At 44.7% G+C, this 16,482-nt stretch overlaps 1 protein-coding gene across 2 annotated transcripts in view; it reads right to left on the minus strand.

Annotated features, from left to right (window-relative positions):
* LOC129832429 (E3 ubiquitin-protein ligase CBL-like) overlaps positions 1-14,578 on the minus strand; it is a 39,049-nt gene extending 24,471 nt beyond the window's left edge. Inside the window, exons 1-2 of one of the 2 annotated variants that reach the window (XM_055896483.1) lie at positions 13,720-14,578; positions 5,509-5,756 (exon numbers count right to left, since the gene is read on the minus strand). In XM_055896483.1, coding sequence (XP_055752458.1) covers positions 5,509-5,756; positions 13,720-13,863 — 392 coding nt within the window. In that variant the 5' untranslated portion in view covers positions 13,864-14,578. The remainder of the gene's footprint in view (positions 1-5,508; positions 5,757-13,719) is intronic. The other variant, XM_055896484.1, reaches the window with a different exon arrangement.
* Positions 14,579-16,482: the final 1,904 nt, after the last annotated feature.

A 16,482-nucleotide genomic window follows, 5' to 3' on the forward strand; every position in this document is an offset into this window, starting at 1 on the left:
TGCATGGCGCACTTCTTTTGACCAGGCCCAATAGGGCTCTGCTCAAAAGTAGTGCACTAAATAGGGAAGAGAGTGCCATTTCGGGCGCATTGCAACATTAATATATTTTAGACTGCTCGACTAAAAGATTTTTTAAAAATAATTAAAAACTCACCCGACCGTCAGCCTATCGGCCAAACAATAAACCAGTCGACTAAATTGGGTCAGCCCTACCTGTATGGCAATACGTTGAGAAGTTAAATATAAAGGATATGCGAACTTCGCGGGGTGGAATTGAGGTACAGTAAGGGTAGCAGACTACAGGTGCAATGCTTAACCATCTGAAAGGGACCGAGACCAAAACCATTGCTGGCAGCTGGATTGTAAATTCACATGGAATACTAGGATTTTTTCTTATTGTTCTTACGTACAAACGTTAAAAAATAAATAATCATTTAAATGCTGTTTAAACATTAAGAAATGTTTTCCATTTCTCACATCACAACCAACCACAAATTGTCTGTCTGATCTGACAGACCTCATCAAGAAACAGCCCAAAATTCTCAGACAGAACAGTATTGGAGTTATATATTAGTAACTGCTGGTACATGAAGTGGCAAAGAATGTCAAATTCAGCAGCCTAAAACACTGGGGCGGCAGGTAACCTAGTGGTTAGAGTGTTGGACTAGTAACCGAAAGGCTGCAAGATCAAATCCATGAGCTGACAAGGTAAAAATCTGTCGTTCTGCCCTGTTCCTAGGCCGTCATTGTAAATAAGAATTTGTTATTAACTGATTTGCCTAGTTAAAAGGTTAAATACAAATAAGCAGACTCCGAGTGATGCTACAGTATGCAAAACGTAGGCTCTCACACATTCTCTGCATGCGCCCTAAAAATGTACACATCCTTTGGAATTATATTGTTATCCGGCAGTGCATTTCCCTATTGCTGGAATTGATCCGTTGGCACAGACCTTTGCCAGCAGATAAGATGGGAGAGATAGTCAAAGCCAATAGCCTGCTCCTGAATGAGGAACTATTGTTTTACCAGTAGGCTGGTATAGAAAAATGGAAAGTCTATAGAAAATGGGAAGTCGTACATTATCTTGGGTCAGGGCTTTGAGGGACAAATTTAGCAACTGGCACATGCCCTATGCAAATAGAGGGATGCCGTGGCACTATTGCTGCCAGGGACATGAACATGGCGTGATACCACAAAGTTCCGGAAGCACAGATAGGAGGCGGAGAAGCCCATTTTCATAGCAGCTACATACGACAACTGCTTTGTCAACATTCGCAAAGCTACCAAAAGGAACCATTTGCAATAGTTTGTGTCTGCTTATTTAGAGAAGAGACTGAATATGTCTCTACGTCAGGTGGCATTAGAAGAGATGGACACAACAAAAAGGGGGTTTTGAGGCACTATCAGGGACGTGCAGACTAGCTTGAGACTGCCAGGTGCAAGAAGATATGGGAGGCTTCCTCTGTCTGCGGAGAGAAAGGAGGGCACAGAGACCGTGAGTGTCTGCAGTAGCGAGGAAGACGAAGTAGGAGGCCCACGGCCAACCGCGCAGATCCTTCTCCCAACATCCCTGGGGTGCCACCGTCTGCAATAACCCTCGGCTGTAGCCAGCGGAGGCTGCAACGGGCAGCGGGAGGCTGCAAAGGGGCTGCGAGAATGTAGATGGGAGTCCTTCCTTTTAATGTTGATCTGAAAACATCGATCCAACAAGGCCAGGATCATGGGCATGTGGTGGAGTGAGAGGAGGAGGAGGAGGAGAGAGCAGCCACGCTGAAAAGGAAAGCCGCACTCCTGTTCTGGTGTCCTGCCCCGTGGATATGAAAACGGGGTTTGGAGTAGAACCCCTTCCGCCTCGGGACGATTCTCCTGTTGCCCAAATGCCACCCCATTCCCTACATAGGCCCTGGTTAAAAGTAGTGCACTATATTGGGAATAGGGTTCCATTTGGGAACCAGTCCTCCTCTCCCCCCAGGATATATTAACTACCAGCAGTCAGGATGGAGCGCTGGTCAGGGCCTTAGCCAAGGAAGCCAGATCAAACGGCGAAGCTCAGGGAGGTCTGAACAATATCCGGATATAGGGGAGGTTGGAAGGGCCTATTTCTGCACCCATTGATCAACTCCATACTCAGTCTGGACTTTGCGGTTATGAACAGGCTAGCGTTTGCTGTGCTCCTTCTCCCCGTTGCGCACCCTCCCCCTCTCTCTGAGCGGGGTAGAAATGGCACTAGGTGGCCTGTGAGAAACAGGAAAAGGAAGCGCGCAGTCTACCGGGAAGAAACTGTGTGGCGCGCACAGTGTCACTGTTAATCATTAGTTCCCTTCTAGCAGCTCACAGGGCGCAGCCAACCCTTCACCCCCTCACACACAGCAGCGTTGCAGCTAGACTCCCATGGCAGGCCACCGCTGCACAAAAAGCACAACTCAAATGAGCAAAAGGCTTTCAGTCTACCGTGGTTGTGGTAATCAACCAGCAATAGTCAGAACGCCGAATGCAAATATCACACGACTCAGAACTATGGGGGCTGTGTGTCAGTGTGACTGCGTGCAAGGCGGGCGAAAAATATTTGTACTGCTCAAATCTAAATATGGAGGGCCGGACGCCAAAATCATCATAAGTAGAAGAGCAAATTTCGCGGCGGTAATATTGTGGAGAAGTCTGCAGGGCATCTCGGCACCACACCCACCCACTATCGCTCTCTGTACTGCAACGGTCCGAGAGCAAACAACCCTGTGGGAGGACCGCGTAATCGTCATATCGTTCATAGCTAGCATCCATCATGTTCCACTGAAACGGTGCTCCATCGTTATCAACCACCAGAGGAAAGGGAATAGCTAACATTTTGTCGACACAGGAAACTATTTAAGTCGAGGCTGAAGCTAACACTGTATCAAACTGCTCTAACCATCTCCATCCTATCCAGGAGGAAAGAGAGTGGTACGTAGGGCTCTACAGTGCGACCATTTTACTTGTATCTGCGCCTAAATACTTAGTTGTGCGACCTGGAATGTTAATTTAGGAGCACTAGCTTTAATACGTCAAACACTTTTCATTGTGCTCCTACATTTCTGTGTGTCCCGTCTACATCCCTGCAAGCCACGCCTCTCCCATCTCCTCATTGGTTTTTAGGAGCATATACCCACGTGGGTGATTGAAAGACGAACTGAGGTCCACACTCCAGTCCAGTTGGTAGTGGTAATGTACCTTAAAGTTGATTGCCAACTGCCATAAAAAGCCCAAAGAAGAAGCCTTAAGGAAGAGAGAAGACTAGAAACAACAGTTTACCCTTTAATCTGTGGATTAATTGTCAAAGTAGAGGACCTTACGCATTTCAGGTAAAAAATAAAACCCCAATGTTTATATCCCAGGACAAATTAGCTAGCTAGATAAACGGCCATGACTGTCATGTGTTTCGACCTGTCCCCAAATGAATCTAGTTGATTCAGAGTTCGTTTTGATATTTCAACCTCTGTGTCCTGATCGCGTCCGGTGCGGGCGGACAAAAATCAACATGCGCGCGCCCGGTTTAGTCAGCGTGTAAGGCTGGGCTAGACTAGAGCTTACTCACTGGGCTAGAGCTACTGGGCTAGAGCTTACTCACTGAAGCCCTCTAGGCACAATAGCGCTCTTTGTCTCTGGTCCCTTTGGGGGGGGGGGGGTCGTCATCGGTTACTACCAGCTCCGGCTCTAGAACCCACTCGCTCTGTAATAAAGTGATGATGAAAATGTATTTCACAAAGGAGTGGTTAAGACTGTTCAAATAGGCCCATTACTTAATGCTAATTCAATTAGGGGGAAGACAGAAGAGGAATGTGAGCTGAGCCTCCTCCTCTCCCTTAGTTTCAGCACAAGGAGACTCATTGTCCTAAAAAAAACAGAAGCCATGCAAGACTACAGGCAGAGAGTCATCGCTACTCTGATTCGTTGCATTAAAAAGAAGGAAATGAACCACAGTTTTTCATAAAAGTTGAAAGAAAGGGTTGTGTTTTTTGAGTAGATCGGAGATGAGCTCAGGGGTCCAACTTGTGTCAGTTAGAGAAGAAAATATTTGGCCACATCCTGCCATTGATACTTGATACCTAACTCAAGGCATCGTATTCATGCTCCCACTGCGTGTAATCGGTTGAGCTGGGAGAGGCTTGGAGTGTGTCCAGCAATAAGTTAGAAATGTGCAACTCAAGCTTCATTGTCACTTTTAACTGTATAACCCGGGGCCGTAGTTATCGCGCATCAGAGTAGGAATGATATAGGATGCCGTTGGCAAAGTAGAATAGACCATTTCTACAGTCTATTTCCCCAACCAGATTTAGGCCAAATCCTGCATTTCTGACGGGATTTATAAAATGGCATCTAAATGAACACGCTTGTTCAACTTTTGCTAAAAGGCACTGCATACAATTCCCTTCTCTGAGATGCTTGAATAATTTGGCCCCCGAGCTACAAATCATAAAAGGGAAAATATGATATTGGTCATGTAAAAAGATGTTAAGACTACATTTTGATTAGCGGTTTCATCTAAAACCGTGTTCGTTAAATTGATACAATTTAAGGCCAAGTGGCAAACAACAATGCGGGCACTAGGGATGGGGGTGTGAACATGCGGGTCTGTTCAGATAAGATGTAGTCATTGGTTGTGTGTGTCTGTAAGTTGATCGTATGTATATGTTTGTACTGTGTATGGAGTGATTCTTTTGTTGTTGATTTTATTTAAAAAAATAATTTAAAAAAAGGTGTTAAGTCTACATTTTGTACTTTTGCAATTTCTTTAGCTCCTTTATAAGCCTCAAGTCTGCGGGATACTAACGGCAAAGCATGTGAACACAAAGACAGACAGAGCACAGGCAAATAGCGTCATCCTGACCACAAATGTTCACGTGCACAAACCACAGCACTCTTCTCTTTGGCTGTTACTCAGTACAAGCCTACATTGCTCCACTTTAAGAAGGTGCAGAAACGTACCCGCCGATGAGATCTAACCCTACACCTGTCTGCTATGACAGGGAGAGGTTCAGCACACAAAACAAACCCCCCGCTTCACTTCAGACATAGGAGAAACAAATTCAGAGCCTTTTCACACTATTGTGCCGTCCCAAACCGTACTGGCTCAGATAGTTGCTTTTCGACATGTTCCTTCAAATCACAGTTCCTGGACTTATGGTGGATGTGTAACCAAGGCCAGCATCGTACAGCTCGGCTTAGCTCTGGGCTAACGAAAAGGGTTAATATTCTGGTAGTGAATGAACTAAGCGTCATCTAACACAAGTTAGAGTGCAACCTCACAGGATCATTTCAGGAGGAGGATGAGACGGCCCAATACTCACACTCGTTGTACAAAAACAAAGGCACTTATCTTGAGGTCTCGGAACAATTATTATTATGTATTTTATTTATTTTTAAATCAGGAAATGGCAATTGTGAGACCACTAAGTATTTTAGGAAAAGTACCTGCATTTCGTCTAACAACGAGTTCGATTTCCACCTCAATCTCCAAAAACGTCATCCTCTCACCTGGGCTGCGAGTTCTCCTCATACATGCGCTCCTTGCCCTCCTTGAACAGGCTGATGGTCTGCTTGGTCTTCTTGGTCAGGTTCTCCATGAAGACGCGGAAATACTCGTTGTCGCCGAGCGTCTCCATCTTGCCCTCGTAGCGGGACAGGATGGTGCGGAGGTGCTGGTAGGTGTCTGGCAGCAGGTCCAGGATGTAAGGTGGGCTGTTCTTCAGTGCCAGCTTGGGGTTCTGGCACAGTCGCACCACCTGGATGGAGGGAGAGGATTGGACACATAGGGATGATGAATCAGCTTCCTGAAACAAATGAGAAGCCAGCAACCGTGGTGGAAGAGACATAGTAGTATGCTTAATTACATACCAGGGTTGGGATCCATTCCTCTTTAATACAATTCAGGAAGTAAATAAAAATGCTAATAAAAATGCTATTTCTTGAATTGAAAAGTTGCACATTGGATTCTATGAAGATCTTTTCAATTCGGGAAGTGAACTGACCACAACCCTGACAAGTACCCAAACATTAACTGAACAAACTAACTTCTGTGCACGCTTGAGTGTTTAACCTACATGCACAAGCAGTACTCCAACGCAAAACATAACGTTCAGTGAAAAGGGGACCATCGATATCACTCAAACGAAACTACCGCTGAACACCATTTGACAAATACATCGGTATGATAGTGTGATGACGTGGATTATATTTTTTCATACCACTTTTCGCCTAAACGTAAAATACTCGAGCTCTCTCTGACAAGTAATCACTTGTGCACCAGAGTGTCGCCAGAGCGTCACGTCCAGTAAGGACTAGAGGGAAGTGAGAGAGTGAGAAAAGCCTCTCGGAGGAGAAGTGGCAGAGCGAGTGAAAGTGCCTGAGAGAGCAAGTGAGAGAGCAGTGCTGAGATAGTGACTCTCAGGGTTTGCTAAGCGAGTCTATTTTAAGGCCTTCAACACAGTGAAGAGAATGAAATAGTCATCTCAGGATTAAAGCTTCCTGTTGGTCTGGTAATAGACGACACACACACAGGTCTGTCCCTCTCCAATACACAAAGGGAAGGGCTCTGTTTTCGTATGAATCATCATGTCATGGATTGTACATGAGATGATGCAAGGGGCTGACAATATTTGTTTTTACAATTATTTGTCAGACTCTGGCATCTTGGCTGTGCGTTGGTTTGCACTTCCTCATTGTCAATCCCCTCAAGCTACAAACACATCTGGTGGGAAATAATATAGCAAAGCATGACATGCAGCTGAGACTAGGGCTGCTGCGGCGACCGTAACCGTATTACCGCACTATTTCTATAGGCTATGCAACTGCAGGAGAAAGAGTGATGGCTGCTAATAAAAAGAGGAGGATCCCATCAGCTTTCTATAGGCTAAACCTACTATATTTACTTCTCAGCTTTCCTAATATTAAGCACATTGCTTGTATTTACTACAGGAGTATAGCCTACCTGGCTGGCATGAAAATAAACCGCGGTGAAAAGCGTCCTCCATTCGCTATTTAAGTGCATAGATGACAACCACTCCCTCAATGTGAGCAAGACAAAGGAGCTGATCCTGGACTACAGGCACCCATTAACATCGACAGGGCTGTAATGGAGCGGGTCAAGAGTTTCAAGTTCCTTGGTCTCCACGTCACCAACGAACTATCATGGTCCAAACACACCAAGACAGTCGTGAAGAGGGAACGACAACACCTTTTCCCCCCTCAGGAGACAAAAGATTTGGCATGGGTCCCCAGATCCTCAAAAAGTTCGACAGCTGCACCATCGAGAGCATCCTGCCCAGTTGCATCACCGCCTGTATGGCAACTGCTCGGCATCTAACTGCTCGGCACTACAGAGGGTAGTGCGTACGGCCCAGTACATCACTGTGGCCAAGCTTCCTGCCATCCAGGACCTATATAATAAGCGGTGTCAGAGTTACGATTAAATTAAGAATAGTCTGATGGGTGACAATGTTAGCCTATCACCTGTGAATGATGCCCAGCTTAAGGCAAGAAACAATGCCTTTGTTGACTTTTTCGGATCATAGGTCGCACACCTCATGTAGTCTAGCCCATAGGCCTATATGTCTTACTAAGGTTTGCATCACAACTAAAGAGGACAAATAACTTAAAATGAAGAACATTCATCCGGGGTGTAGAGCCTAACCTGCAGCGAGTGAGTTTCAAGTTTGGGGAAGCTCCTTTTTCACCATAAAAATTCACCTTTATAAATGATAATAAAAGCATTGCATGCATAATTACGGTCACTTTTGATAATGGTGTTTTCCCGCTAATGGAACATTCGCGCTTATAGCCTACTGCCGTGTGTGCATTGCTGAGCTTATAATGTGAAGGAAATAGCCTAATAGTTTATCACATTTTAAGCTAAACGTTGTTGCGTCAGCCACAATGCATAACAAAATTTGATGCTAGTGGTTGTATTAATTTGCGATCCATCGTATCCCACAACTGTCCCGGATTATGTTTGGAATATTTAATTCCTCGCACAGAACAGGTCGACCTTTGTACTATGGGGGATAGTAGAGTGACATAGGCTAGTGCTTTTGCTGTTCGTTAGGCCTACTCATCTTGTTGACTGGCGAAGTAAATGTGGACAGTTCTTCTAATATCTTCGATATGCACCTCGGAATTCGATAAGCACGAGCGCAGTTGCGTCCCCGATGTGTCGGCCTTCACTTATAGCCTGTGAGAAAGACCCCGATCACGTGACGGAGAGGTGTGTGAGTGAGAGACGCTTTGGATGACGCAGCACTCCGGGCCGCAGAAGGCATGGAGTTTTTTTTGCGTGCATTACGGCCACAAAGGGGATGCCGCCGTGAAATTCGAGGCATTATCAAGCGTTTGTCAAATTGTGAACGAGAGACTGATGTAATGTGTACAGCCTGCGCATAAAAAAACAAAGCAGAGCTCATGCCTTTCAAGCAACTTTTTTTCAAATCATCATTAGAGTCGCATCGTGAAGCCTTACAATGTATTAAACATCAAAACATAGCCCAATGTTTGTAGAACAACTAAAGTTACATTAATAACTCTAAATTTAGCATATAGGAATAATTATTTCTTTGTTAACCGCTCAACAGAGAACAGCTGCACGTGCGCACTCCCTCAAATCGCTGAGAACATTTTTATTTTTATTCAGCTTTGTTCAATTGTATTCTTCATACTATAAAATAATGCCACAGATTTTTAAGCAAATCTTGTCTGTTAAATGAACTAGTGTAGCCCACAGCCATTTGGCATCGCCACATCAGGACAACACAGAGTATGCTATTCTGTTCTTCTGAAATAGACTACATTTTCTTCATATCACGGTTCTTTAGGCCTGTTTAAAATAAATGATGGATTTATGTGACAGTGTAGGCTTTATTACATGGATTTTTTAGACTAATTAAAATGACTTGTAGGCTGTGTTCGGAAGCCAGGAGATGCTAAATGTGTTTACGTTAAGTAACGGTCAATTACCGTGAGACCGACCGTCATTTCCTTGACAATCACCATCTGACGAAATGTCGTGACCCCCACAGCCCTAGCTGAGTCACAACCATAAAACACATAATCAATATACACCATAAACATGCATGCCACAGCATTCTGGGATGAATGAGTAACTTGACCAGAGTGAAACAAGGAAGAGGGCCTATTTTCCCGAAAACAATCAATCATCCAACTTTGTCAGCTTCTTCTTTGGATCCAGTATAGAAGCCCCATCTAAAACAGAGTGTTATCTGTTGTCTACCTTAGACTTACTGGCTACATTCATGTTCAACTTGCACTCAGACAGGTCACTCTCCTAGTGCATTATAAAGAGATACAGGAGCAAAACTGTCATGTAATAAAATGGAGAACGTGACTGTCGTCTCAATTCTGGACCTAAACCTATTACGTCTATTGAACTCAGCCATCATAAACACCACCCAAATTCACAAGTTGATGCTGAATTGGCCAACCTTCAAATGAACCCACCATGTCTTGAGTGGCCTAGTCACAGAGCAGGGCTGGTTGCATCTGCTTAGTGAGCTCCGGGCTGATCTTATCAGTGGAATAACATGGGGTTCAAAGACAACACACAGAGAGAAGAGGAGAGAGAGAGAGCAGGGTGGGTGAGAGATACAGAGCAAGATAGAGACAGAAAGAGAGAGAAACAGAGACTTGCTTTGGCAAACATGTTTCCCATGCCAATAAAGCCCCTCAAATTGAAATTGAGAGGGAGAGAGAGAGACAGACAGAAACAGAGAGAGAGAGAGAGCGAGCGAGAGCGAGAGCGAGAGCGAGAGCGAGAGAGAGAGAGAGAGAAAGAGAGACAAACAGAAACACAGAGAGAGAGAGAAAGACAGAAACACAGAGAGAGAGAGAAAGACAGAAACACAGAGAGAGAGAGAAAGACAGAAACAGAGAGAGAGAGAGAAAGACAGAAACAGAGAGAGAGAGAGAAAGACAGAAACAGAGAGAGAGAGAGAAAGACAGAAACAGAGAGAGAGAGAGAAAGACAGAAACAGAGAGAGAGAGAGAAAGACAGAAACAGAGAGAGAGAGAGAAAGACAGAAACAGAGAGAGAGAGAGAAAGACAGAAACAGAGAGAGAGAGAGAAAGACAGAAACAGAGAGAAAGACAGAAACAGAGAGAGAGAGAGAAAGACAGAAACAGAGAGAGAGAGAGAAAGACAGAAACAGAGAGAGAGAGAGACAGACAGAAACAGAGAGAGAGAGAGACAGACAGAAACAGAGAGAGAGAGAGACAGACAGAAACAGAGAGAGAGAGAGACAGACAGAAACAGAGAGAGAGAGAGACAGACAGAAACAGAGAGAGAGACAGATTCCTGGGACCTGACAGTAATCTCAGTATGCCATCAAAAGGAACATCAAATTCAACAAACCATTTAGGATATGTCTAAAAATTCTTGACTCAGTTATAGAACTATGGTTGTGCGGTCTGGGGTCCTCTCACCAACACCAAATTGAGACTCTGCAAAAATATCTTCGGTGTACAATTTAAAACTAAATAATGCATGCAGAGCAGAATTAGGCCGATACCCGCTAATCAAAATCCAGAAAAGAGGCGCTAAATTCTACAAACACCGAAAAAGAAGCGATTCCATAACAAAGCCATCACCTAGAGAAAGATTAACCTGGAGAAGAGTCCACAAGGCAAGTTGGTCCTGGGTCTCTGTTCAAACACAAACAGACCCCAGAGAGCCCCAGGACAGCAACTCAAATAGACCCAACCAAATCATGAGAAAACAAAAAAGAGAATTACTTGACACATTGGAAAGAATTAACAAAAAACAGAGCAAACTATAACGCTATTTGGCCCTAAACAGAGAGTACATAGTGGCAGAATACCTGACCACTGTGACTGACTCAAAACGAACGAAAGCTTTGACTATGTACACTCAGTGAGCATAGCCTTGCTATTGAGAAAGGCCGCCGTAGGCAGACCTGGCTCTCAAGAGAAGACCGGCTGTGTGCACACTGCCCACAAAATGAGGTGGAAACTGAGCTGCACTTCCTAACCTCCTGCCAAATGTATGATCATATTAGAGACACACATTTCCCCTCAGATTACAAAGACCTACAAAGAATTAGAAACAAAATCACATTTTCATAAAACTCCCATATCTATTGGGTGAAATACCACACGGTGTCATCACAGCAGAACAGACTACGGGAGGCGCACAGTACTACATGCCATCTACATGTGTTCAGTGGAGCCAACTGACTGAGGTCAGTCAGAGGGGGTCACAATAAACCCTGATGTGCTTCCAACCCAAGTGCATGAATCCTGTCAGAGAGCAGATAAGCCTGTAGCCAAGGAAGGGAAGTCCTAGAGTTGGCTAAACATGGCCCACACACACATATCCAGTCGTGGTGGCCTGGACTGAACCAAAAGATTGCCTCTCAGCTGTTCCACATTCCCCTCCTCCGCTCTCTCGCTAACCTCAGGATCGGAGACTGGGACAGAACCAACCCCCCCCCCCCCCCTCTCTCTCCATACCACTGTGCTCGAGATCACGGGTGCGTCCCCCTACGGGCCCCGGTCAAAAGTAGTGCAATATATATGGAATAGGACGCAATTCAGGACGTAACCCATGACTGCAGGTTCCTGTTATGATAAAACCCCTAAAACATTGACTAGCGACCCAATCAACACGGGAGAAGCAGTAAGCCTGTAATAACCCTATAGGCCAATTCCAGTCATACACTTTTACTGCTTAACTTTGAAGTTCTTAGGCAGATCTATTACAAACATGCACGGTGGTCCGGGTTGTCCTTGTGATATTTGAATGGGCAGATAGGCTAACTTGTGCATGGGGCATAACCGTATGAAGAGAAACGTGTATTGAAATGGTTAAACCTGATGCAGAAGGGTCAGTGTAGTGATTATGAACCTGTTTTGAAAGAGGGAAAGGACAACCATACTGTACAAATGCTATGAACAGTACTTGATAGGACGCCAGTTGCAGCAGTAGCAAACAAAGACTCCGCAAGTGTAATTTTTAAAGTCGTATCCTGCCTTGAAGCACTCACACTATTTGACAGAAAAGTCGATACTGGGTAGCAGTCTGCTAAAATCAGCATGCCATAGATCACATATCACAGGTTTTGTCACAGTGGTTTTTCTTTCAACAACCCTCCATCGTGGACAAAGTCTTCTATTTCAAAAGGTCTTGTGGGCACACACACACACACCTCTTCCTCAACTACGCCTCAGACAGACTAGACTTTGTGTGTGCCATTGAATGGGAAGCCACGGTCACTTTCTGAAACAGAAAAGGAGAACTGACATTGCAGTGTCACTTCCGTTTTTCTGTTTGTGTGAAGTGACCTCTTCTCCATAAATCATTTTTTAACCTTTATTTAACGGAGTCAATGCAGAGGTGCTTGTCTGGTGGAAAGCAATGCAAACTGGCCAACATGCCATTATGACAATCTTCAGGGGCTTGGGTTCTTACAGATAAGAGGAAATAGTGACATGTGTGTAGACTACTCATAGAGAAACAAACAAAAAGGCTGTCTTGTCCTCTGAATCACTGTGATAATTCCGTGTGAATCGCACAGGAAACTAGGGGTCAGCCAGCTACATTTTCCAAGAAATGATGTTGTGAATTGCGCCTCTTGTGAAGTAAATGGAGCTAATTCTTTATGATTTATTTTATTTATTTATTTATTTTTAACGTTATTTTACCAGGTAAGTTGACTGAGAACACGTTCTCATTTGCAGCAACGACCTGGGGAATAGTTACAGGGGAGAGGAGGGGGATGAATGAGCCAATTGTAAACTGGGGATTATTAGGTGACCATGATGGTTTGAGGGCCAGATTGGGAATTTAGCCAGGACACCGGGGTTAACACCCCTACTCTTACGATAAGTGCCATGGGATCTTTAATGACCTCAGAGAGTCAGGACACCCATTTAACGTCCCATCCGAAAGACGGCACCCTACACAGGGCAGTGTCCCCAATCACATGTATCCATTTCCATTGCTGCACAATACTTTGGACTTCATGAGTCACTGCTAGAGTAAGTGTTGGGAGTCGAGCAGTTAGATTGTTGCCACATTGTTTGAAAATTATTGTGTTTAACATCTGATCATACAATCACTGATCATTAAAAGTACATTTAGCCAGCTAACTAAATCCCAAATGATGAATAACATGTTACAACGTTATTGCACACCTTTGTCAATGGAATGGATCTTCTGAACAGTAAAATATAGCTCTGTGGCTATGGTCAAAGCCCAAGCCTAACTTTGCTCACTTAACTAGCTACTATTTTCAAGACCCTAATCTGGTATGATGATTGAGTCACCACCACCATGCAAGCGATATTTTCTTGGTCAATGTTGCTAGCTGACGTTAATTGGCTAGCTAGCTGCCAAGGTAGCTGGCTAACATAGTTAGCAATCCAGCCACCACCAGCATCAAGCTAACTAGCTACAACCATATAGGTAGTTCTAACTAACTTCAACTAGCTACATCTTCTGTAGATTAATACAATACATATCATTAACTAGCTAATTTACCACTTTCTCTACCAGTCGGTGTAGCCTAGCTGGTCGGTGTAGCTACCCCTAGCTAACTAACTAGCTAGTACTGTAGCTGTCTAGTTAGCGAGCTAGCTAATTTGCTATCTATGCTAGCTTCCTGGCCACAGATCATCAGCCGGGTAGCTAGATGGATAGTTATATGACTGCTAGTCACCCACCTTGTCCATTAGTTTCCAGCATTTCTCCACCGTCTTTTTGTCCACGGCCCCTGGTTGGTGATTGGAATGGAGGTGGTGATGGGGCTGAAACGCGTCCTTCATCATCCCGATCAGTCCTCCGCCTTTCTTCAGATTTCCTGCCATATTAGGGTCCACTAGGGTCGGCCAGAGCGACAGTCAAGGCTGGGGGACCGCCCTCCTTCCCCAGTCAGACTAAGCAAAAACCGGGCACCCCCCGGGAAGACAGCGCCCGAATTGGATTCGAGCAAGGGTCCGTCGAGGGGGCGGGGGGGGGGGGGAGTTCTATCGAAACAAGGCTCCCATTAAACCCCCCACCAGTGGTTGGCTCGAGCCTCGGCGACAGTGTGGCAAGCCGCAGCTGGGTGCTCAACAAGGAAAACAACGAAGGTTGGTAGGCAAACCAATGAGAAGAACACAGATCCGCCTAGTCGACTAAAAGAAGACAATGATATAGACTTGTCTATCCGTCTGATATCCGTGTAGGTTTAGCTGTATTCTTATTGACAGACCCTGTTTCCTTTTCAGCTGCTCGCTCTTTCCGTCTTCGTTCTTCTCAAGTGACGGGAAGTTGCAGGCTGGAGACAGTCAAGAGTCGCTAGCTTGATAATACGCTTACTGTAGAGGAAGAACTGACCGTGGCGCCAATAAACTAACTTAAAGGGACATTTACACAGATAACAAAAATCATTACCACAATCGGAAAGGAGACGGGGTGAATAAATACATTTAGAAAAACCAACACTGCCAGCAGTTTCCCCCTCTGTGTGCGCAGCCCTTGCTCTTCCTGTTCATCCCCTTCCGTTTGCAGAACCTCTCCCTGCCCTCGTCCCCCGCCTTGCACAAATGTTGCCCCCCAACACCTCCTCCAACTACGCCCTCTTCATGCGCGACCTCGAGATGAAAATACAGGCACGCGCGTCTGTTTTAACAGTGTGTTAAATGCTCAAGAGCATCATCAATCATGGTCGGGAATTATTTTCATTTGGCTGTGTACATTCTGACACATTATTTTAGCACGTTTTTTTGTGGTAAATTCCTAACAACAACTGAGGCGCCATTCACCTGTGCCCGCTCCTGTGGCATGAACATTATACTTAATGTTGCAGCCTACATAGATGGGTACTCCATGATAAGTGTGCAATTGGCACTAACACGTGTAAGGCTCTGTATGTACCGTTGTCGTTTCATCAGCTCTCTCAGATGATAATTCAGGTGTTAAATACAGGCAGATGCTTCAGTTCCGCCGAAGGTAATCGCCCATCCCACCCCCCTGGAAGCCTCTTCCCCAGAGCTAATAATAGATATCACCCGTGCATGTGTGTCCTCTACATTATGCACACATTTATGTGGTAACCGTCCCTTCACATTTCTCACCGTTAATCGGGAATGACAATTCTTCAAGTTTTACCGGTGAAACGTTCATACAGCATCTGCATGCAAAGCATTTGATATCAGATTTTATTCCCATATGGGAATATGCATTTTTATTTTATTTTATTTCACCTTTATTTAACCAGGTAGGCAAGTTGAGAACAAGTTCTCATTTACAATTGCGACCTGGCCAAGATAAAGCAAAGCAGTTCGACACATACAACAACACAGAGTTACACATGGAGTAAAACAAACACACAGTCAATAATACAGTAGAATAATAAGTCTATATACAATGTGAGCAAATGAGGTGAGATAAGGGAGGTAACGGCAAAAAAAAGGCCATGGTGGCGAAGTAAATACAATATAGCAAGTAAAACACTGGAAAGGGTAGATTTGCAGTGGAAGAATGTGCAAAGTAGAGATAGAAATAATGGTGTGCAAAGGAGCTAAATAAATAAATACAGTACATTTACATCATCATTTACATTATTTAGCAGACGCTCTTATCCAGAGCGACTTACAAATTGGAAAGTTCATACATATTCATCCTGGTCCCCCCGTGGGAATTGAACCCACAACCCTGGCGTTGCAAGCGCCATGCTCTACCAACTGAGCCACACGGGACAGTAGGGGGAGAGGTAGTTGTTTGGGCTAATTTATAGATGGGCTAAGTACAGGTGCAGTAATCTGTGAGCTGCTCTGACAGCTGGTGCTTAAAGCTAGTGAGGGAGATAAGTGTTTCCAGTTTCAGAGATTTTTGTAGTTCGTTCCAGTCATTGGCAGCAGAGAACTGGAAGGAGAGGCGGCCAAAGGAAGAATTGGTTTTGGGGGTGACCAGAGAGATATACCTGCTGGAGCGCGTGCTACAGGTGGGTGCTGCTATGGTGACCAGCGAGCTGAGATAAGGGGGGACTTTACCTAGCAGGGTCTTGTAGATGACCTGGATCCAGTGAGTTTGGTGACGAATATGAAGCGAGGGACAGCCAACAAGAGCATACAAGTCGCAGTGGTGGGTAGTATATGGGGCTTTGGTGACAAAACGGATGGCACTGATAGACTGCATCCAATTTATTGAGAAGGGTATTGGAGGCTATTTTGTAAATGACATCATCGGAGTCGAGGATCGGTAGGATGGTCACTTTTACAAGGGTATGTTTGGCAGCATGAGTTATGTACAGTGTTGTTCCAAAGTAGCCTACAGTGTTGTTTAGAATTATGTACAGTGAGCGAAGTTTAGAGCAGATGGTGTTAACAAACTGTAGCATAGGCCTATTTGTGTTTTGTTTCAATCAATGCACATATTTTGCCTATAGAGCCCCCATAGTGGAGGTGACATAATACCCATAAATCCTAGGGAAATTGTTCCAA

Source organism: Salvelinus fontinalis, chromosome 33 (genome assembly GCF_029448725.1).
Source record: "Salvelinus fontinalis isolate EN_2023a chromosome 33, ASM2944872v1, whole genome shotgun sequence".
In the NCBI taxonomy this organism is placed as follows: Eukaryota; Metazoa; Chordata; class Actinopteri; order Salmoniformes; family Salmonidae; genus Salvelinus; species Salvelinus fontinalis.